At 45.7% G+C, this 24,744-nt stretch overlaps 1 protein-coding gene across 1 annotated transcript; it reads left to right on the top strand.

Annotated features, from left to right (window-relative positions):
• The first annotated feature begins 3,402 nt into the window (after window positions 1–3,402).
• Window positions 3,403–22,955, top strand: TSPAN16 (tetraspanin 16). Its single transcript, XM_074338717.1, is given in 9 exon segments — window positions 3,403–3,476; window positions 8,485–8,554; window positions 10,600–10,797; window positions 13,381–13,455; window positions 14,727–14,834; window positions 17,330–17,482; window positions 19,387–19,435; window positions 19,438–19,469; window positions 22,703–22,955. Coding segments are annotated over 9 exon segments (912 nt in total). The 3' UTR covers window positions 22,856–22,955.
• The last annotated feature ends 1,789 nt before the right edge of the window (window positions 22,956–24,744 follow it).

Below are 24,744 nucleotides of genomic sequence, written 5' to 3'. Positions count from 1 at the left end.
CACAGTCTGCAATAATAATTGCTCAACAAATCAATCAAAGGCCCAGAGAGGTACGGTCACCTTTTTTAAGGCCAGATAGCAGGTAAGTGGCAGAGCTGAGATTTGATTGAACCCAATACTATGTGAATCCTGCCTTGTGCTCATAACCATCCTGTTTGTGTCCCCCCCAAGGTGGAGGAGAGACCCTGTGGAGTAGTAGGATTGACCTGGGATCCTACCCAGGCAGCTCCAGGCCAGGCTCAGCCCTGTGCTGTGAACCCAGCCCAGCTTTATTCTCCCACTGGCTTATCACTCCATTTAACAGACGAGAAACCCAAGATTCAGAGAAGTGGTCATTTATCCCCTGATGTGACCTTGGGGACAACTGTGGCACAGGATTGAGCGCTCAAATTCTGGGGTCAGATAGGCCTGGGTTTAATGAATGTGCATTAAAAAGGTGGGGAAATCAAGGAAGGCTACCTGTGGAGGTGCTCCTGGACGCTGAGAGATGAATAGGAGTTTGGTAGAACAGTTTTCTCTGGAGGCTGCACAGAGTAGGGGAGAAGTGCCTGAGGATTAACACCTCCCGAGGGCAGCCCTCAGCCAGTGGCTGACAGGACGGGAGCGGGGAGAGTGGGGGCTGCTGGATAAATCTCCGGCGCCCTTGCCTGCAGGTGCTTGTCCTACATGCTATCTCCCAGAGGTACCGTGGGGCTAACCAGCCCTATACCACCTTTAATACCTGCCTTCCTTTCCTGGTCTCACTTCCTTTTAGAGACTGAATTCTGCCCACCCACCCAGATTCATGTGTTAAAGCCCTACCCCCAGGACCTCAGAATGGGACTGTATTTGGAGATAAGGTCTTTAAAGAGGAAATGAAGTTAAAATGAGTCAGATGAAGGCAAAGCCACCCCGGGGTCCAGAGGGTGGCATGGGTAAAGCAGAGAGTGTCAGGGGACTGTGATGAACAGGCCAGAGCCAGTGATGCAGAGAGCAGACGGGGCCTCCAGGAGGCTTCCGGCCAGACCTCAGGGCTGTGGAACCCACGGTGCTTGCTCCAAAAACCCATGAGGAACAACTTCCGATGTGGGACGGGAGATCCCACAAAGGGAACCTCCTCTGTGGTTTCAGGCCACAAAGTAAGGTCACAGCCTATTTCTTTAAGGCCACAAAGGAAATGGTTACTAGTTTGGGGCTGGACTGACCTCACCTCAGCCTTCCGGGTTGAGCTGTGGGCACTGTGCTCTCCTGGGTCTCCTCCCTCCTCAGTCTTTCAAGTTTACTCCCACAGATGGACAGCTGACCTTGGGCCACCCTCGGCCAGCAGCTTCTCCTCAACTCCAGCTCAGAAGCAAAATCTATTTAAAAAAAATAGCTTTATTGAGATATACTTCACATATCATACAACATCTCATTTAAAGTGTCCAAGTCAATGGTTTTTAGTATGTTCACAGATACATGCAACCTTCATCAGAGGCCATTGTAAAATATTTTCATCACCTAAAAAAACAACAACCCTGCACCCTTTAGCTCTTATTCCCCTGTCCCCTGTCTCTTGTCCCCAATAACCTGCTATTCTGGGCTTTCATATGACAGGAATAATCCAATATGTGGTCTTTTGCATCTGGCTTCTTTCCCTTAGTGACATGTGTTCACGGTTCATCCTCATTGTAGCCTGTTTCAGAACTTCATTCCTGATTGTGACTGAATAATATTCCACTGTGTGGATAGACCATAATTTGTTTATTTGTTCATCTGTGGAGGGACCTTTGGGCTGTTTCCACCTTTTGGCTATTGTGAATAGTGCCACTGTGAGTATACAAGCACAAGGGACTTGTGTGCGTGCATGTTTTCATTCCCCTTGGGTGCATATATGGTAATCCTACATTTAGCCTTTTGAGGAACAGCTAGACTATTTTCCAAAGTGGTTGTCCCATTGTATTTTCCCACCAGCAGTGTATAAGGGTGCCAATTTCACCACATTTTCACATGAAAACACTTCTTGAGCCCATTTTGCAGGTAAGACTCAGGTATACTGAGGCCAATCAACAGCTAAGGGTCCCACAGCCAGTGCGGGGCAGAGCCAGAACTGCACTTGGATCTCTGGGTCTCTCCAGACACAGGGTTTTCTCATTTCGATGAAGTTTGAATAAAGAGTCAATGGGTCTTCTACTGTGTATCAGGTACTGAAGACATCCAATGAACAGAGCAGACAGGAATCCTTGAAATTGTGGGGTGAGATGACATGGAGAGGACCCATCTCGTTTAAGAGAATAATGTTATAAAGGTTAATATAAGGTAGAAAAATCTGGAGGAATACGTGAAAGTAAAAGGGATGCTCTCTAGATTGGATGTTTTAGGACTAAGCATGGACTACTTTTTTATGCTTTTTAAAATTGTGGTAAGATATATATAATATAAAATTTGCCATTTTCACTATTTTTAAGTGTACATTTCAGTGGCATCAGTTATAGTCACAGTGTCTAGCGACTATCACCACTATTTCCAAGATTTTTCATCACCCCAAGCAGAAATTCTTATTTAGCAATAATTTCCTCCCCCACCCCTGGTAACCTTTAGTTTACCTCTGTCTCTATAAGTTTGCCTATTATACGTATTTCATATTAGTGGAATCATAGCCCAGGCTACTTTTATGATGAAAAATGGCCGGACTTCATTTTGTTTTTAAATAATGGAAGCTAGATATTGGTGCCAGCTGCTCCATCTGTCCACATTGAACACATTAAAAAGGGGTCTGGTGATGTCTCGAGGGTCTTCCGGTGTCAGAAAGGCCAAAGGTGAAGGGTCAGAGGCTACCCTGGCCGACTCTGGAAGCTAGGCCGAGGAGGAGGTAGTGAGGCAGATCTAAAGCTGAACTTCCAAATGGGACAGGTATGGGCTCAGAGTCCCCTTGGCCTCATGGAGGCCTGAGGACTTGCCAGCCCAACAAATAAGGGAGTCAGACTGGAACCCATCAATAATGAACCACGTTGCTTTGTCAGATAGTGAGATCCCCATCACCTAATGTTCTCAGAAAGAAGCCAATATTGTAATTGTCTGTTTACATATTTGGGTCCCTAAAATATCTGAGTTCGGGATGGCAGACTCTGTGGCACAGTGGTTGGCAGGCCCTGGGATACTTGCTGGATGAATTAGTGAGTCGGTAGATGCCACCGGTCAGAAAGAAGCCCTGACTTTGGACTCAGAAGACCAGCCGTCAGATCTCAGCGGTGTGACCTGGGGCACAAGGTTTCCCCCATCATACCTCTGGTTCTCCATCTGTAAATTGGGTACATACCTACCTCCAAGGATGGGAGGGAAGGTTCCAGACTGTTAAGCGCCTGGCGTGGAGTAAAGGCTCCAAGAAATGTGTACACCAACTCTCTCAGATCTTTTCAGAGAGAACCACAGAAAACAGTCTGAATGCCGCCTGTGGAAGAAATTCCTGTGCTGGGTGGGATTGTTTCCCGTGACCCTGAGTACCGGCTAAGTTTCAGGTCAGAGCTGGTTTTCGTTTCCGTAAATTCTCTCTCACTTGCGTAGTCCAGGATGAGGTCGTGGCTTTCAGTATTCCCGCCAGGCTCGGAAAGAAGCATCCCCTGAGATGGTGAGAAAGCCCTGCCAAGAATGCAGAGGTCCCGGCTGAAGACGATCATTCAGTGTCTTTGATCCTTTGATCCCCGGGTCCCTTTTACAATCATAACATCCCTCCATGTTCTTAACATTTTTTTCTGCATGCCAAAGGAATTCATGCTTATTATACACAATTTGGGAACATTTTCAGAAAAGACTGCATAAGAAAAAACTTTTTCCCGAATGTCCACCAACGCTGGCATTTTTGTGGATTCCTTTCTGGTCATTTTTCTTTACAGAACAGGTATCTGAGCTAATTTTTCAAAGTTGGGATTGTTCTGAATGCACAGCTTTGGAACCTGTCGCATCATCTTAGCAACACCTGGGATCATTTTTCTACAACATTGAACCTCCAAGGCCCATTGAGTTTAGGGCCTAAACCCACACTAAATTGGGTGATATAACTGATTTCATCCCGAGATCCCTAACTAATTGCAACCGCAATTATCCTATTTCCAAATAAGGTCACGTTCTGAGGCTCCAGCTGGACATGGATTTTAGCGTTTGGGGCAATATTGCACCCACTCCACTGCCGGAGGGCGCTGAGATGACTGACATTCCATAGGAGCTGCAAGAACAGACCTGTGTTCTCAACCCAGTCATTTCCACCTCCCACCACCAGGGGGCCTCTATTCCTGTACACATAAAATCAACCATATTTTAAATTAAAATATAGTTAAGATACAATATTATATCAGTTTCAGGTGTACAACATAGTTAGTCAACATTTATATACCCAACAAAGCAGTCACTATGATAGGTCTAGTAACCATCTGTCACAGTACATAGTTATGATACTATTGATATTACCTGTGCAATATATTATATCCCCAAGGTTTATTGATTTTAGAACTGGTAGTTTGTACTTCTTTTTTTTAAAACTTTTTATTGGGGGATATTGGGGAACATCGTGTTTTTCAGCTCCATGTCAAGTCGTTTTCAGTCTAGTTGTGGGGCGGGGGGCGCAGCTCACTGGCCCATGTGGGAATCCAACCTGCGACCTTGGTGTTATGAGCACTTGTGCTCCAACCACTGAACCAACCGGCCACCCCAGTTTGTGCTTCTTAATCCTTTCACTTTTTCTGCCCTTCCCCCCATCCCCTCCCCCTCTGGCAACCATCAGTTTGTTCTCTGTATCTATGAGTTTGTTTCTGTTTTGTTTGTTCATTTGTTTCGTTTTTTAGATTCCACATATAAGTGAAATTATATGGTATTCGTCTTTCTCTGTCTGACTTATTTCACTTAGCATACCCTCTAGCTCTATCCATGTTGCGGCAAATGGTAAGATTTCATTCCTTTTTATGGCCAAGTAATATTCCATTGTATATATGTACCACATCTTCCTTATCCCTTTGTCCATCAATGGACGCTTAGGTTCCATATCTTGGCTGCTGTAAATAACACCGCAATGAATGCGGGGATGCATATATCTTTTTTGATTAGAGTTTTCTTTATTTTTTTTTTGGTAAATACCCAGAAGTGAAATTGCTGGATCATAAAGTAGTTCTATTAATATTTTTAATTTTTTGAGGAAACTCCATACTGTTTTTCATAGTGGCTGCACCAATTTGCAATCGTAGTAACAGTGCACGAGTGTTCCCTTTCCTCCTCATCCTCACCAACACTTGTTATTTGTTGTCTTTTTGATATAAAATTGACCATTTTTAAGTGTCCAGTTCGGTGGCATCCAGCAGTCACACTGTATTGTATTCTCTTCAAATTCATACATTGAAGTCCTACCCTCCAGTACCTCAGAATGTGACAGTATTTGGACATAGGGCCTTTAAAGAGATGATTAAGGTTAAATGAAGTCATTGGGGTGGTTCCTAATCCAATAGGACTTGTATCCTTATAAGAAGAGGGAACACACAGAGGGAAAACCATGTGAGGACACAGAGAGAAGACAGCTGTCTGCAAGCCAAGGAGAGAGGCCTCAGGAGAAACCAACCCTGCTAACACCTTGATCTCAGTCTTTTAGTCTCCAGAACTGTGAGAAAATAAATTTCTTTTGTTAAGCCACCCAGTCTGTGGTATTTTGTTAAGGCAGCCTTAGCTGACTAACACACTTGCTTATTTCACTCAGCATATTTTCAGAGTTCACGCATGGTGTGGCATTTGTCAGAATTTCCCTCCTTTGAAGGCTGAGTAATATTCCATTGTAAAGGTACGCCACATTTTGTTCATCCGATGGTCACTTGGGTTATTTCCACCTTGTGTCTATTGTCAATAGTACTGCTGTGAACATGGGTCTGTGTCCCTGCTTTCAATTTCTTGTGTGTATAACATAGGAGTGGAATTGCTGGATCATACAGTAATTCTATGTTTAACTTTTTGAGGATCTGTTCCTTTCTAAGACAGGAGCTAAACCACCAGACTCATTCTGTGGTTAGAATGGGGCAAGAAAGGATAGTCACAATTTTAAAAAGATGACAGTTCTGCCTGGCATTGCCTGAGGGCTGGCCACATGCTAAGCCCATTGCATGGATCCAGGTTTTGCGGGCTCTAAACACACAAATATATCAATGCTGCAAGTTTTAAATGGACAGTCCACCAGGTTAACCTATCTCCTGAACCCTGTATTGTTGCTGTCGGTGACAAATCCATAAATTTTTTTGTGTGAGGAGTTGTAAAAGAGGATAGTTTATTAAAAGTAAAGAGTAAAGAGGTGCAGCTCTCAGAACGAGAGGGGGTCCAGACCAGGTTGCCCCAAATCCATAAATTTAAGGACAGTTCATTGACCAACATGGGTTATTAATATAAATGTGTATTTGTGTGTGTGTTTAAGATATTCCATTTTCTTGGAAATCCTGCTTTTAAAATGCATCTCCTAAAATATAAGGAAGGAGACCAAGCATGTGGAAAAATAAATTAGGACAATGTCAATATACCTTACGCCTTATTATTAAGGAAATATTGGAGGGGCTCTTGTGTTATTTCTACAGTGGTATTTAAATGTCCTCCCAATGGCTCTGTAGAGCCACTTCAAGAGGAGCTTCTCACTATTTTCCAGAACCTTTGAATTGTCACTGATCAATTTGCACTGGTTTTCCGCATGCTTTTCTGACAAATGTTTTTCATTTGTAGTAATTTGTCGAATGCCTGTACACTTCTGTCTCTTCGCATCAATTTAATGCATATGTATTGGGGGGACTTGGCGTGTAGGGCTTGTCCCACCATTTCCTCACACTGGCGGGCTGAGCGGCATCTCTGGGGGACGGATGGATGTATCTTGCAGGTAGAAGCCAGAGTCTGACATACGTAGGATCGCGCTTCCGTTGACGGCCGCCAGGGGACGCGCAAGGCCGGGACCCGAGCCGCTGCCGTGCTGTGAACGGAGGGGGGCGGGGGGACGGAGTGGAGCACCTTACGCTGCGCGCACGGGATACTCCTTTCCCCAGTTACCACCGGGGTTGCTCACCGCCCTGCTACCTCCACATCACCTACTGCCGCCCACCCTCCCCGCCCTTATCCGCCGCTCTTTTTCCCACCCTCATTTGCATCCGTGCCTCCATCCCAACCCTCCTTGTTTCCCTCTTCTCTCCAACCTCCTTTGCACTTTGCATTTTCCCATGCTCCGTTTCACCCCATTTTCTCGCCCTCCTTTGCGCCCCCACTTTTAGGCCCTCAGCCCCTGAATCTGAGGCTCCTTATTTTAAATGACAATTTAGAGAAAGACGTGGAGGGACACACTCCTAGCTGTGAACATGGCCCAGGGTCCAGGGAGGCTACAGTCCCTCTTCCGTGAACATCTTGCTTAGTTCTACATGTTCCAAGAAGCAAGAGATTTGACAAACATTCATTAGGTTAATTCAAGTGTAAATTATTTTCTTCTTTTAAGCTGGCCCTAGTGGTCACAAACGGTTCTGAAAGCCCTGAGCCCTCCAGGACCTGGGCACAGACAGTCCAGCCCAGCATGTGAGCATGAGGGGTACAGGGGTGGTTTCGCATGAACCTGGATGGGGTGGGAGGCAGGAAGACAGTGTGGGCTAGGGGCTGTCAGAGTTGGGCCTGGGGCTCTCTGCCCATGCGTACAATTTTATTTTTCCCTAGAATGCCCTCTATGCTTCTGTAATCATCAAGAAAGTCCTAGTGACCAATGACACATGGGCTCAAGGACAATCACTTCACGAGTTTTGGCCAGGCAGGCCCCAGATGGAAAAAGGACTGGTTCTTGGGGTGGATGGGGGGTGTTCCGCCTTCACGACACTCTTGAAGCGTCAAAGCCCAGCCTTGACCCTGCTTCCTGTGAGGCCTCGCTTATCTTGGCCTCTCTGAGCCCTGCAAGAAGGATGAGCCAAATGAGCTCATGTGTGGACAGGGGCTTCGGGACCCTGGTGGCTTATAGTTAGATTCCTGCATCACAGAGCCTCTTGATTCATTCATTCCACACTGGTTTCTTGAGCACCTACTATGTACCAGGCTTTGGGAACACAGCCATGAATAGAACAGTCCAGGCCCCTACTCCTCTTGGAGCCCCCAGTCTAGTGGGGGAGCATCAACCACATGAGTGGTCAATGCTGAGCACTGACCCACAGGGCACTGGTGACATCTGGGGGTACCAGGGCAGCACACCATGCCTTTTCTCCTCCCCTGATGTGTCCTATTTGGAGGAGCCAGCAGGAGACAGTTTGAGACACCTGCTTCCCTGGCACCAGGAGCCTTGCTCCAGCATCCAATTGTGATGTGATAAAGGCTTATGACTGAAGAGTGGTGGCAGCTGGGCCCCCTCCTCTGCAGATGATCAGGCAGCCAGGAGAGAGATGGATAGAGCAGGTCAGCTTTGGTGCCCTCCCCGCCAGACTTCTACCATCTCAGGAAACAGGAGCCCAGAGGTTTAGGAAGATGCTGACTTAAGTGGCCAGGGCCCCCCAGCCCGGCTGAAATGCACACTCCCTATTTTTCCTTGAAGAGACTATTATCTTTCCTCAATGTCTTCCTGGCTGTAAGTATGTCACAACCCAGGCCCCTGGGCTTCACAGCCCTTCCTCCACGGATGGCTCCCTCGAAGACAGAAATAAGTTGATCCAAATTCATTGGCATCCGGACCTGTAGTCCCCAGGGAAGCAGGAGGGATGTAGGACAGATGACGAGCAGCAGGACACACTGGGAACAGGCATAGCCTCCAACAACCTAGAGCTGGTAAAAATCACAGAAGAGTGTGATCTGGGGGGACCCAGTGGCGAGAGAGTTTGGCTCTAAGTCAAATCCTGCAGAAAATTAAGTTGTTTGGGGAGGGCAGGAGGGAGTCGTCATTTTTTTCGTCCTTTAAGTTTTTCAAAACATTTTTTTCTTAGTATAAAAATAACTTGAAATGTACATTGTTCAAGAAGTAACAGTTTTCATAGTAGAACAGTATAAGGACAGGCTACCAGGAAAGAGAAGGATATTAAATATCACTACTCTTGTTATCTGTACTGTAACAGTTTGATGGGAATTAAAAGAGACAGTGCATTTAAAGGGCTTATGTCTATCATGGGAACATGGCTCAGTAAATATCGTCATCATTAGCTCTTTCCAGACTTTTCTAGATACATCTTAAAAATAGCAAACATGGGATGCTATTACTTTATAGTCTACTTTATTCCCTTTTAAAAAAATTAACTTTTCACCCCTTTTGAGTAGACTTTATTTTTTAGAGCAGTTTTAAGTTCACAGCAAAATTGAGCAGAAAATAGATTTCCCGTATGCCTCCTGCCCCCACACGTGCACAGCCTCCCCCGTTACCAGCATCCTCACCAGAGTGGTACGTATGTTACAACTGATGAACCTACACTGACACGTCATTATCACCCAAAGTCTATAGTTTACATTAGGGTTCACTCTTGGTGTTGTCCCTTCTATGGCTTTTGACAATGTACCCACCATTTTAGTACCATGTGGAGTAGTTTCACTGCCCTAAAAATCCTCTGTGCTCTGCCTACACATCCCTGAATCTGTGGCAACCAAGGATCCTTCTTTCGTCTCCCTAGTTTTGACTTTTCCAGAATGTCATATACTTAGAATCATACACCATGTAGCCTTTCCAGATTGGCTTCTTTCTCTCAGCAATATGGCTATAAAGTTCCTCCGTGTCTTTTCATGGCTCGATAGCCATTTCACTTTAGCGCTGATATTCCACCATCTGGCTGTCTGACAGTTTATTTGTCCATTCACCTGCTGAAGGACGTCTTGGTTGCTTCCAAGTTTTGGCAATTATGAATAAAGCTGCTAGAAACATCCGTGTGCAGGTTTTTGTGTGGATGTAAGTTTTCAACTCCGTTGGGCAAATACCAAAGGGTCTTACTGCCAGCAATCCAATTTTTAAAAAACATATAAGGCATTAAATCATCTTTCCGTATCAATAAACATTATCCTACAATAGGGGTCAGCAAACTACAGCCAGATAGATAGATAAAATGTATTTGTGAATTTTAAAAAATTGTTTACGAACTGAGTACAGCTGCTTTTGAGCTACACTGGCAGAGTTGTTATTTCAACAGCCTGCAAAGGGACTTTTCAGAAAAGAAAAAAAAATTATTACTCTCTGTCCTATAGCATCATTTGAAATAACAGTCTAGGGTCCCATTGCGTGGCCATACCATGATTTACCTACTTGCTCTGTCTTATTGGTTGCTTCAGTTATTTTTGATGTTTTCTCCTTAATGAACTTCCCTGAGCATCCTAGTACTGAGGCAAATACATGACTATTTTCCTTAAGCTGAAACTATCTAGATGGACTTTCTAAGTAAAGTTTTTTTTAATCATTAAATCTTTAAGGTTTTAAATATGAATTACAAGTGTTGTCCTGCCCATGCACACACAAAAAGTTTGTTGCCTGGCAGCAATGTATGAGAATGTTTCTCCACATCCTCATCAGCACTGAGTATTATCATTCTTAAAATGTTTTTGCTAATTTTATTGGCCTTCACTCCTCCTCCCTCCCCCAGGAGAGTTCTATTTGTATACATCTAACAGACTGCTTTTCCCTTTCTGGTTTCTGTTCTAAAGATGCCTGGTGTGATCCTCATTGGCCTGGGCGTCTATGTCAAGTTCAGAGGTGCTGTCCTCACAAGGGTCCTCGGGCTGTCCTCTGCATACCTGCTTCATGATGGCTACCTGTGTCTGGTGATGGGCTGCATCACAGTGCTGCTTGTCTTTGCCAGGTGGTATGGAGCAACCAAAGAAAGCAGAGGCACTCTCTTGTTTGTAAGTTGGATCTGCACGCAGGCCCCAAAACTACCCCCTCATGTATGAATCGAATCCTTCACTGCGCACACTGCAAACCCTTTCCATCCCCTATTTTACAGTGTTTATGGCATCTCATTGGATGTCATCAATACCTCCGTCTTTTCCTTTATCATATGTCTCATTTAGAACGCCTTCCCTACCCAAGAACATAAATTATACTCTCCTAGGTTTTCTTCCCATAGTTTTGGTCTACTTTCTCACTTTTAGCTCTTTAGCCTTCAGGAGTGAATAATGTGTGTGGTGTGAAGTAGGGATCTGATTTTATTTTTCCCCCCACTCGGTGACATACTGTCCCCCTTATTGAGTGTCCCCTCCAGTCCTCCTCTGTTTCCACGAGTTTCCATCGTGCTTGCAGACAGCATGTTGCAGGTTTCACATCTCTTATTCTCACACAAGCCTTGGCTAAACATCTCCCCAAAATCCACCTCCCAGCTCCCCTATTCCCATTTCCCTTACAATCTTGTCTGAGAGAATTATCCCACCTTAAATTTAATCTGTCCCCAGTGTGTTTGTTTTCCTTCCTCCACTCTGTTGCTACAAAACTCCAGTTATTTCAATTTGGGGGTTTCTGGGAGATCCTTACTCTAGTCATCTCCCAGAGCATAGACAACCCCAATTATGAAAAGCACCCTGCCCCCACCCTGCTCCTCCTTGAAGCCCCATCGTCTCTCCTTTTCTTTCTTAATTACTTCGTTCAGCAAATATTCATTGGCCAGGCCCTAGAGTCCTCTCTCTCAAACCCCACATCCAACCCATTGGCAAATCCGATCGACTTTACCTTCAGCACCTGTCCCTCCAAAGCCTCTGACACCTCATTCATAACAGCTGAGTCCTTTTGATGGTGTTAGGAGCCACAGAAGGTTCTGAGCAGAGAAGGGACTTGGGGGACTCAGGTGCTCACAGGCGCCCTCTGGTGGCCACAGCGGGAACAGACTGCGAGGGGAACATTTGGGGTGGACAGCGGAGGGACTGGGCTGGTCCAGGTGGGGGATGGTGGAGGCTGGACCGGATGGGGCCGTGGAGGAGGTGAGAATTGGCAGATACAGGTTAGGTTCTGAAGATAGAGCCACTAGGATTTGCTGACGCCTGGTTATCTCAGTCACTCAGAGGCAGAGAGATAGTAATATTGACATTAACCTTCTCACTGCGCTAATTGGTTTCAAGTATGTTCTCCAAAATGTGTCAAAAATCCACAGAAAATAATTACAGTATTTATATTTTTAAGTAAATACAGTTAGGGTGCTACATTTTATTAAAATAAATGATTACTTTAAAGTATAAAAATTTCCTATTGTTATTCATTCTTGAAAAACACAAAAATATAGAAAAATGTACATCTGCTTTCCTAAACTTCCTTTCTTTTTTTTTTTTTAATTAAATTTATTGCGGTGACAATTGTTAGTAAAATTACATAGATTTCAGGTGTACAATTCTGTATTACATCATCTATAAATCCCATTGTATGTTCATCACCCAGAGTCAGTTCTTCCATCACCATATATTCGATAAACTTCCTTTCTGGAACACTGAGCTCCTGGGGTAAATACAAAAGCCGCAGTCAGCGGCATAGAAATATCATTCTACTCTAGACGAACATCGCAGCAAAAATGTTAATGTTAATTCTCATACTCTGTTACATGAGCCATCCGTCTGAGGTCCCACAACTGCTAAGCCCTGCACCCAAGTTTACCTCTGTGGGCTGTGGGGACCCCAAGGGTATATCCACTGCACTTTCCTGTGTCACTGTGACATGGCCCAATAAACCCTGCCATCAACCAGTTTGGTGACTCAAATCCTGAATTATTAAACAGATCTTAATAATAATAATAATAATAATAATAGGCATAAATGGAAATAGATGAAAGAAGCCAAGTGCTGACCTTACTTTGCCCCCATCTGGCGTCAAGAAGCTCCACAGAACCCACTAAAACCCTTGGAACTGGTCCCGCCCCTACTTTGTACAGATGGGGAAACTAAGGCCCAGGGAGGAAGGCAGTTTCTCCTTGATGGGATAACTTGAAGACCCCCCTCTGCTTGCTGAATTTCCCATTGTTTTCTACCACACAAGTGAATTTATTGGAAACGTTAGTCAGCAAATGTTGATATTTTCCTTCTGACACCCACCAAACTGTCACCTGTCCCTCCCCTTCAGTCCCGCCACCGCTCCCCCCACATTGGCAGGTCTGAGGCTTTTCCTCCCCTCCTTCTGCCTCTGTTCTGTCCTCCCGACCTTCCCTTCACCTTCCCCCATTTGTACACACAGGCTTTACTTCCCCCGGAGGCCCCCACTTAGGCCTACCTGACACACATAAAGAGCTGAGTGTGAAATCGGGGTCCAGCTAGTGAGCAGCTCCTAAGAATACCCCACTGTCGGTCTCCTGGACAACACGCAGGAAAGCGGCACGTGAAAACAATAACTACCCTCTACTCCACTCACGTGTGAGTTCTTTCAAACTGGTGGAGGTCACGTGGCCTGGGGGAGGGGGGACAGGGACTCCCAGCAGGCGCCCAGCCTCCTTCCACCCATTCTGTGTCTTCCAGGGCTTCTTGTGCATGGTTGTCATTCTCATCATGGAAATCACAGTCGCCACAGTGGTTCTTGCCTTCCTCCCAATTGTAAGTACAGTGCCCATTTTTAGGAATGATCCAAGGATTTGCTTGTTCAAGGGAAGAATGACATACATACCAAGATGTGCAAAAGATTGCCCCACCTCCCACGGGGCCTAATGAGCATCAGTGGGGGAAGTTAATTTATAATAGTCATCACCAGGGAATCCAATGCAGGTGAAAAGAAGGAAGGGCCTCTGGTGCATTCTTCAGGTCCTCATTTGTGTCCCCCCAGAGGCCAACTCTGAGACAAGAATTTGAAGGCCCTTGGTTTATTTGAGAGCTGGTCTTAAGAAGGCCCTGTAGGGGACAGGGAATTGAGGCAGGGAAGGGAATGCAGTCCATAAAAGGTGACAATGTGGGCAAGTGGGCTTAATTCTGCTGGGGGACATCTGCGACACATCGCCAAACACACACCTTTTTTTCCCTCAAGGGACGAGGAAGCTGTGGTACTGACCCACCACCTCCATCAGTCATGGCTTGAGCGCTGCTCCCATAGCGCCATGTGGCGGAGAGGCCACAGAGAACCCTCAGTGGCTGGCAGTGGGAAGCCAGGCACAGTGGCACAGAAATGACAAAGGCCACTGGGACGCGAGCAGGGCACCAAGAGCAACTGCTACTCTTAGTGAGAACAGCCAGATGCAGAACAATAGAATCGTATGAAGCAAGGAGAAAAAATAATAGAATATGTTTTGCTTTGACACACATAGAATATCTCTTTTGGGACACAGGAAACTGTGACAGTCGTCGTTGTGGAGTGGGAGGAACTTATTGGCTGGGAGAAAAAGGTGGAAGGGAGACTTTTCATGGTCTACCTTTCTGTGCTTTGTGAATTTTGAACCATGTGACTATATATCACCTCTTTGGGGGAAAATGTTTTTATTTAGACTTTTATTTAAAAAATAGAAAATTAAAGTTGTCCCCCTTTTTTTTGTGCAGAGAGAGAGATTCAGTAGCTAAAGATGACATTCAAGTCTTTGAGTTACAGCCAAAAGCGGGGAATGTAGTGGGTGTTGGAAAGAGCAGATGATTCAAACTTATTTGTGACGGGTAGGACCAGATGCACTCTGATCGAGACCCACGCTCTCCCTCGTGTCCCTCCCTTGGGGTGATGGGAGCCTGAGTTTGTCACCCTCCAGTACAGACCCACGTCTGAGGGGAGGGAACTAACGTGAAGGAAGCAGAAGGGAAGCCCCCACCTCCCCGCTCTGTCCACAGGAAACCTCACCAAACGGGGCACCTTTCAATTTTACGTGTTCATGGCTTTCTGCTTCATTGAGGTTGAAGGAATGGCCCTGGAGCACAACTTCGTGACCCTGAGGAGGAATTATAGTGGTTCCAACGCGCCAGATGACTATTCCACGGAATGGAATTTGGTCATGGAGAATGTGAGATACACATCTCTTTTTAATGTGGTAAAATACACATAATGTAAAACTTACCATCTTAACCTTTTTACGTGTCCAGTTCAGTGGCATTAAGTACATTCACCTTATTGTGCAGCCGTCACCACCATCCATCTCCACAACTTTCTCATCTTCCCAAACTGAAACTGTCCATTAAAGACTCCCTCCCCTCCCCCAGGCCCTGGCCCCACCATCTACTTCCTGTCTCTATGAATCTGACTCCTCTATGGACCTCATATAAGGGGAATCACACAGTATTTGTCCTTTTGTCTTGCTTATTTCACTGAGCATAATGTCCTCGTGGTTAATTCATGGTGTAGCAGGTGTCAGAATGTCCTTCCTTTTTAAGGCTGAATAATATTCCATTGTCTGGATGGACCACATTTAATTTATCCCCTCATCCATCAGTGAATACTGAGTTGCTTCCGCCTTTTGGCGATTGTGAATAATACTGCTACAAACATGGGTGTAGAAACCCTGCTTAGGTGTTTGAGATCGTGGTCTCAGTTCTAGGTACACACCCAGAAGTGGAATTGCTGGATCATATGGCAATTCTATGCTTAGTTTTTTGAGGAATTTCCATACTGTTTTCCACAGCAGTTGCACCATTTTACATTCCCACCAGCAAAGTACAAGGGTTCTAGTTTCTCCACACTCTTGCCAACATTTATTTTCTTTTCTTTTTTTTTTTTTATCATTGCCATCTGCACGGGTATGAGATAGTGAGACTTACTTCTTGAGTCTTGGTGTTTAAGGAGCAGGACTAGCCTCCATGTGGCATCTAAGCTCCTGGGGCAAGCAGTTGAAGAGGGTCTCTGAGGTCTGTTCTTAGGAGTGTTTCATATCTGAGTCTTGGGCCCAGGAATTGCTTGGGGTCATGTGGAGGCTTGGGAGGGGCACACAATGGGTAGAAGGCTTGCCTGCATCCCAGTTTTGGCTTCTTAAGCTTGAGAGAATAGAGAATATCTCTCATTCATTCATATATGGCACTTCAACTAATCTTTATGACCACATACTGTGTTCTGGGCACTTTTCAGGGCTCTGGGGATACAGCTGTGCACAAAACAAAATCCTTGCCATTCTGTTGCTGACACTTAAGTGGAGAGATGCACAAGAAGCTATCAAGTAAACATTGGTGCCAGAGGTGATAAGTGCTGTGAGGAAAAACAAGGCAGAGAAAAGGCATAGAGAGTGAGGGTTTTGTTGACTCCTAAGTACTATTTTTCACCTATTTTCAGCACACAGTAGAATGGCCTGTCCTGGCCCCTTGTAGTTAGTTGGGGGTCATGTGATGAGTTCTGGCCAATCAGCTGTGAGCAGAAATGATATGTGTCACATCCGGGCCAAGGTAGTTAATTGCCAGTGCCGGGCCCTCCAGAGCTCTCTTTCACTTTACCAGAGACCACTAGCAGAACCATCTGGACAGTGGCTGCTCCATCTGCCTGAGTCCCTGAGTGACTTTGATAAACAGAGTTCCCCTGCTAAGTTGTGATGGGCATTTGGTATGAAGAGAAATGAATGGGTGAGATTGAAGGGCTGTTTGTTACGCATCATCACCTAGCCCAGACTGACCGAGTCAGGAGTTGTGGCTAATTTGGAAGGAGGAGTCAGGACAGGTCTTCCTGAGGAGGGACATTTAAACAGAGACCTGAATGAAGTGAGGGAGAGATTTGTACAGATATTTGAAAGAATAGCATTCCAAAAAGAGGGGACAGCCTGTTCAAAGGACAGAGGCTGGTACTTGCTTTGTGTGTTTGAGAAACAGCAAGGAGACCAATGTGGCTAAAACTGAGTGAGTAAGGAGAGTGGGGGGATATGAGGGCCTTGAGGTGATAGGGTAGGTAGTGCAGAGCCTTGTGGATGGTTTGGACAGTGGTGAGTTCAGCTTTCACTCCAAGTAAGATGGGAACCATGGACAGTTCTGAGCTGAGACATGGACAGTTCTGAGCCATGGCGGGGGGACAAGGGAGGCATTTAGCACAAGCCCTTGTGACTGTGCTAGACAGTAGCCATGGTGACTGATTTCTGTTGTTATTAGTTTAATATTTTTCCCCCTTCTTCTGCCTCCCACCCCCACTCTGGTTCAAGCCATTGTTTCTGTCTAGTGTAGGACACAGCTCCCTGGCCCATGCTGGTATTATGAGCCTTGCGCTCCCCCCGGCTGAGGCAGTCGGTCACCAGTCGTCGGTCGCCTGCTCACAGCAGCTCACCGCAGCTCTCACTGGCTGCCCATGGCAGCACATAGTAGCCCACGGCAGCTCACCCCGAGCTCTGGTTGCTCATGGCAGCCCAGCTCAAGGGGGAGCTGTTGTTCACAATCTTAGTTGTAGACAGTGCAGCTCATTGGCCCATGTGGGAATCGAACCGGTGACCTTGGCATTAGGAGCATGGTGCTCCAACCACCTGAGCCACCGGGCAGGCCCTATTACTTTAATATTTGAAAGGAAGTCTTCAAGTGTTTATTCTCCTCTCTACAGCTGAAGTGCTGTGGCGTGAAGAACTACACAGATTTTTCTGTTTCCTCCTTTGAAATGATGACCGGCCACACCTACCCAAGAAGCTGCTGTAAATCCTTCAGGACCGTGGCCTGCGACGGGCGCAACGTATCCATAGGTGTCATCCACCAGGAGGTAACCTGAGATTCTGTTGGCCATCACCTTGGTAGACGTCAAGGGCTGGTGACCTTTATAAAACTTGCATATTTGCAGGAAACCCAGGAAAAGGGGTTGGGAGAGAGGGAAATGAACTCTCATTGGGTGTTCAGCTCACTTCATCCACACAGCCTTGGGGAGTTAGGGTTACCATCCCCCTTTCACAGGGAGGGAACATGAAGGGCTCGAGGTCACATGGCTTTGGGATTTGAATTTATGTTGGCCTGAGTCCACTGCCTGGGCCACACTACCTGCCATACAGAGAACTTAAACTTCAACAACAGTGATGAGAAATGATCATCCTCGTGATAATGAAGGCCATGTGACTGCGCACGCACTTGGGGAATTCTGTCCCCATCGCACCCCTCCAGGTGGGGACTGCACTTCTCTATTTTACAGATGAGAAAACTGAGGCACAGAGAGGATCCCATAGCCAGGGCGTGGTGGAGCTGGGCTTCATACCCAACCCCCAGCTGCTCCTTGACTTCTGCCACAAGTGAATGGACACAAGGATCTCCTCTGAGGGAGGAAATAGGAATCATTCATGAATTCATCCATCACCCTGGAATGGCTCCCTGCAGAGAACTGGCTGGTTGAGTCCCAGGTTAGGGCCTCAAAGATGGACATGGGGCTACACACTAGCCCACTGGGCCCTGCACAACCTGACTGTCACCTCCTGATGTCCTCTCCTCCCACTCACCCCTTCCCTCATTCTGTTGCAGCCACACAGGCCTCCTCACTGGTACACAAACACACCAGGCACATGCCAGCCTCAGGGCTTTTGCAAAGGCTGTTCCTTCTGCCTGGAATGCTTTTCCCCTAAATGTCTTCCTGCCTCATCTCTTTCAGATCTGTGTTTCATTGTCACTTCCTTGGTGAAGCTGTTCCTGAGCCCCTCTCTATAATAAGATTTACCCCTAAATCACCGTCACACTCCATCTCCTTACCCTGCTCCAGTGTCTATCCAGTGTTTAATCACTACCTGTTTACCTGTTTTCCCCATTCAAATTTCGGCCCCACCAAGGCAAGAATTTTGTCTGTTTTGTACATTGTGGCATTCCCAGTGCCCAGTTCAGTGCCAGCAAACACTAGGCACTTAATAAAGGCTTCTTACATGAAGTGGGTCACTGAACTGCCAACACTGAGCTCAAGGCAACCCAAGCTTCCAGAAACAAGAAGTGCTGGGGGCCTAGAAGGGGGAAACATCTCAGTGACCCCAGCCTGGAGAGTGGAGGCCCGATCACCTGCAGGAGACTGCTCTGCCCACCCACTGTGTGGTCTCTTAATCTTTCTGAGCCTCAGTTTCTTCACCTATGAAACAGTGAAAAGAAATACCCACCTCATGAGGATGTAATGAGAAATGAGTGAGAAAATGCATGTAGAGGGCTGAGAAGGTCCTGGAGACATGTTAGCCTTTCTGTTCATATGTAAAGAGCACTCAGAAATAACTAACAGTTATTGAATGCTCCCCTTGTGTCAAACCACTGCTGGGTTCTTCATGTAGATTCTTTCTCGTTACCTACACAAAAATCTTGTTGGGTTGTTGAGTCACAGTTGGTCACATTTACAGTTGGGGAAACTAAGGCAAAGAAAAGAGTAGTGACTTCTCCAAGGTCACACAGCTAGTAATAATTCAGGACTCACCCCAGTTGGACATCAGCACAGATGAATACAGGGGTGTTCTGGGGTATGTGAGTGTGTGAGGAGGTCAGGAAGATGCTAGAGTGTTGGGGGGATAGTCAAGCAAGAAGGAGTCAAGGTCCCTTTATCCTCCCTAAATCTGAGAGCAGTTTGGGTGGCCCAAAAGGGGTGGGAGGTAATGAGGCCGTGGAGTCTACGAGCCCCTAACCAGGTCCTGTCTGCTTTAATATTTGTATCCCTAGGGCTGTTTTCCCAAGCTCCTGAAAATAACCAGGACTCAGAGCTTCAACCTGATCAGGGCTCACTGGGGGCAGCAGTGGTACAGGTAAGGCCCAGAGCCTCTGGGACACACTGAGCTCCTATATTGAGTACCTACTGTGTACCAAGCACTGTTCTGGATGCTGAAGACAAAGCAGTGACAAAAGAAAAAAAATCTCTGCCAATGTGGCACTGACATTCAAGTAGGGGAGACAGTAAAACATAGTGATGGAATAGGGAAGATTAGGGAGGGCCTCTCAGAGAAGGTGACAGTTGACCTGAGGAGATGAGGGAAAGCCATGTGTGTGGGGGGAAGGCAGAGGGAACAGATAGTGCAAAGGCCCTGAGGCAGGAATAATCTTGGCTTATTCAAGGACCAGCAGAGAGACCCCTGTGTCTGGAGCAAGATAAGCGAGAAGGATGTAAGGGGAGATGAAGGTAGGGAGTTGATGGGGGGAGATCATACAAGGCCCTGTGGGCTGCAAAGATGGGTTTGGCTTTATTCCGAGTATGATAGAAAGCCCGTAGAAAAGTTTTAACATTCACTTTTTCACTCCACAAACTTTATTGAGCACTTACTATGTCCAGCCACTGTTGTAGGCACTAGGGACACAACAACGAACTAAACAGACAAAAATCAGGGTGGCCGGTTAGCTCCGCTGGTTAGAGCGCGGTGCTCTTAACAACAAGGTTGCCGGTTCGATCACCACATGGGCCACTGTGAGCTGCGCCCTCCACAACTAGATTGAAACAACTACTTGACTTGGAGCTGATGGGTCCTTGAAAAACACTTAAAATAAATAAAAGTTTAAATAGATAAATAAATAAATAAACAAATAAAATAAACAGACAAAAATCCCTGCCCTCGTGGAGCTGAACGTCTAATCAGCAGGGAAAGACAAGAAATATGATTCTTTAAATTAGAAAATGATAGTGATAAGTGTTCAGGAGAAATATAAAATTGGGAAGGTGAGAGGGGAGGTCATTTCAAGCAGGGTGATCTCATTAATGGCTCACCTAGAAAGGGGGGAAAGGCATGAGGGTGCTGGGGCTCAGACCCAATTCAGGTGAGGAACAACTTCCTCTGGGGATACGCTCTCTCCATCCAGCTCATGAACATGCCCTACACTTCCCTGGGGGTAGGCCTGAGTGCGCAAGGACTGGGGCTCCAAACTCTAGTCCCAGTTATGTCACTTACGAGTTGTCTGACTGTGAGTCAGGACCACAGCCTACCTCATTTGTAACATGGGCTGCCCTGTTGTTTGTCGCTGGCATCGATGAGGTGGAATGCATCAGAGGCTTGGCACATTGCCCTATGATTCTGGGATGTTATTGTCATCAACTCAAGGGAGGTCTTACCTGAGACAGAGATCACAGGGAGGCAGTAGTGGAAAGGTGATGGGTTCTCCATGCACCACTGAGATGGTCGAAGACCTCTCACTGTGGAAACGTTATGCACAGGAGCTGTTCTCATCCTCAAGCCTGTCCAAGACGCGGATCTCTGCTCAGAGCCAAGTCCAGAAAAACCCCAGGGAGAAAAAAAATATTCTTTAAAACTTTTCTTCTCCTACCTCATTTAAAGACAAGTTCATAAGGCAATAACTATAAAACTGTGTTGATAGACTTATATTAAGATGTAATTCACATGACAATAATAGCACAAAGAAAGCTAGAGAAAAACAGGGCTATATGTAGGCTAATGAAATTAATTTAGTATTCATTTAAACTAGATCATAAAAAGTAAAGCTGTTCTTCGTAACCCTCAGGGCAACCACTAAGAAAATAACTTTAAAATATAGGAAAAGAAACAACAAGGGAATTAAAATGGTGCACTAGAAAATACCTAACACAAAAGAAAGTCACGATGGATGAATAGCAGAACAAGAACAACAAAAAAGGCAAATAGAAAACAAATAGCAAAATGACAGATATAAGTCCTACCTCCTCAGCAATTCATTAAGTGTAAGGGGATTAAACCACTTAACTGTATGCTTTAGAAAGGTGAATTGTATAATACATGAATTACCTCTCAATAAAGCTGTTATTTAAAAAAAAAATTTCCATCCTTTTGAGCCGCCAAGTTTTTCTCATGTGCTTCTCCCATACTGATTTTCAATATGCGGTAGTGTTTTTCTGCAGATCACCACCCAATATATGCATGAGTTTCATCTATCTGATTTGTATTTTAAAAGTGGGCATTTTTTTTTATCATACGAGTTTATATCGAATATGTGTTTGCAAACTGTGGGGACAGAGCCCCAGAGAGCAGTTTCCAGGCTCTTGGCCTCATGTGGAAAGGTGGTGGCTCGGGTAGTAGACAGCCGTCAGCTGTGGCTAGTTGGCCATCAGCTGTAACTCTTGAGTCATTGGTCACTAATATAACTGCCGTGGCTGCGTTGGGGAGGGAAGTCGAGGAGAGAGTCGGTCCGTTGGCAGAAAGCGGACAGCACGTCGCATGTCGTGTGAATCCAACCTCCAGTGAGACTATAGCAGTATGACTCCACTACCTATGGCTCCGTGGGTGTTCCTTTTTGGCATAGCCACATCCTGCGTTCTTATGTGGGGAGCGGGACCAGAGGCCCCACAGGCCGCCCCGCATGACACAAACTATATCACACGCTCTTCCCGAAAGAGGTAATAACAGTCAGCATCCAAGCTGGAAACAGAAATCAGCCCCCAGATAATCCTTTGAAGAAGCCTCGGCCTCTTTGCAGAGGTGTGGGCAGGGTTAAGGAAAATAAGGGATGTTGAGGCACTCAATGGGCTAGCAACTTGGGTAGCTTTCACTTTTCTTAGGCCTGAAGAGGTGGGGAGAGCAACAGCCAAGGAAGAGGGACCACCTGCCCATAGGTGTGGTCTTGGAGAGCTCAGGATGAACAGAAGAGAGGAGAACATAGGGAAGAAATACTCCAACATTTCCTCCCACTCGCCCATCTCTAATTAGTACTTCCTATTGGCCAAACCTAACAGGAAGCAAGAGGGCATGGGATTCTGGGAAATGTAGTTTCCAGGACCCAGGAGCGAGCAGAAGAGCAGGGAAATAATAAGACCTGTGGGACACAAAGGGAGAAAGACTAACGTGCATCATGAAAGGCCTCCACCTTCTACCCACCACTGAGATTGACTGTGTTAATAGGGTCAAATTATCTCCAACTTGGCCCTGAGGGACTTTTGGCCATCTCTAAAACCCTGCCCCGATCTTTCTGGAACAGGATGCTCCCCATCTCCATGTATCTAATTTGATTCAGGTTTCAGAAGTCCCTCAAGTTGGTTCAATGTTTCTTTCTTCTCCCATTTCAGCTGCCAGGAATTCTTGCCACCTTGGTTGCTGTTTGTCAAGTTGGGCTGACAGACTTGGGGAAGAGGGGACAACTGGGCCCACCTGGCTGCTGGAGATGTGGTCTCATTTTTATTGCTCTGTGGCACTCACTGCTTTTTGAAGGGAGATTGTAATAAAAGATTTGGGAAACCCCTGTCATCCTGACTCCTTTCTCCTTTGTTTTATTTTTCACACTAGCTGGCAATTATTGTAGTTCGAAGTATCTGAGCGATGACATGGCCTGCCTTCTCATGTTCCTGTCTTGTTTTGTAAATTATTTTGTGAACAAATATATAGTGATAGAAAGAGAACTGACTCTGGGTAGTGAGCACACAATGTGATGTATAGATGATGTATTATAGAATTGTGCACTTGAAACCTATGTAATTTTACTAACCATTGCCCCCCCACCAATAAATTTAATTAAAAAATTATTTTGTGAAAAAAATCTAGTGTTCACAAAAGATAACTCATCCAAAGAAACCCCCACATACCCATCACCCAGATCCAGCAATCACCAAGAGTTTGACATTATTTGTTTAATTATCCTTTTTCCCCCTTGAATTTAAAACAAATTCCAATGTCATTTCCTTCCTTCATACTTCAGTATACATCTTCAAAATGTATACATTTGTGTTCACAACCCTAATGGCATTATCATACCTGACTGAATGTGTGTCTTCCCAAAATTCATTTGTTGAAACCTAATCCCCAAGGTGATGGTATTAGGAGGTGTGGCCTTTGGGAAGTAATTAGGTCATGAGGGTGGAGCCCACATGTATGGGACTAACACCTTTGTAAATGAGACACCAGAGAGCCACTTTGTTCCTTCTGCCATATGAGGACACAGAAAAAAAACAAAAGAGCCATCTATGAACCAAGAAACTGGTCCTCACCAGACACTGAATCTGCTGGCCATTGATCTTGAACTTCCCAGACTCTAGAACTGTGAGAAACAACTGTCTGTTGTTTATAAACCACCCAGTCTATGATATTCTGTCATAGCAGCCCAAACAAACCAAGACAACAGCTAAGACCATTAGCAGCCTTTTCTTTCCATCACCCAACACCCAGGCCATCATCGAATTTTCCTAATTGGCTTCAAAATGTCTTTTTTCATTTGGTTTCTTTGAACTGGGATCCAAACAAGGTCCACACACCACATTTGATTGTCATGCCTCCTACACCCCTTTTATTCGAATCCAGTAGTTCTGAAACTAGAGCATGCATTAGAATCCTCTGGATGTTCTATTAAAGCACAGGTGTCGCCCCTCCCCACAGCTTTTGCCTCAGGAGAGCTGGAGAGGGCCCCAGGAACCTGCATTTCTAATAGGTTTCCAGGTGATGATGCACTGGCACAGGGAATACACTTTGAGAACTGCTGCTCTAGATTCTTCCTCCTCTTCCCCAACCCCATCTACCTTTGATTTGTTGCAGGAAGAGTGAGGAACACTGGGAATTCCATACCTTCTGGATTTGCTGCTGCTGCTCTGTGGTGCCTTTACCTTGATCCTCTCTTTCCCCCATATTTCCTGTAAGTCACTTGTTCTCAGATCTGGCTGCACATTAGAACCCTCTGGGAGCTTTAACAAATACTCAAGGCTGGATCTCATTGTTAATGATCACGGGCTTGCTTCCTGATGTGCAATACTATGGCACCAGCTTTTGAGAAAAGAAAGAAGCTTTTATTTATCGTGAGGTGGACCGGCATGGAGCCAGGAGGCAAGGCTCAAATCTGTTGCCACAGTCCAGGGTTCAGGGCAAGATTTTCCTGCACCAGATCTTCCTGAACAACAGACCCTTCGATTCTGAAAGGGTTCCAGCATTCAGATTCTGGTCATGTCCCAGTCCTTTGCTTCCATGGGGGAGCAGTTAAGTGTTCACAAATGTTACTCATACATGGTGTATCCAAGATTTAAACTTGGTTCTAGGTCTTGTTAGAAACAGGATAGGACAAGTTTGAGGTGGTTCTGCAGTTACACCATCTTCTGATTTAATTGGACTGGGCTGTGGCTTGGGCATG

Source organism: Rhinolophus sinicus, linkage group LG07 (genome assembly GCF_036562045.2).
Source record: "Rhinolophus sinicus isolate RSC01 linkage group LG07, ASM3656204v1, whole genome shotgun sequence".
Lineage (NCBI taxonomy): Eukaryota > Metazoa > Chordata > Mammalia > Chiroptera > Rhinolophidae > Rhinolophus > Rhinolophus sinicus.
This window is presented reverse-complemented; position numbering and strand designations above follow the sequence as displayed.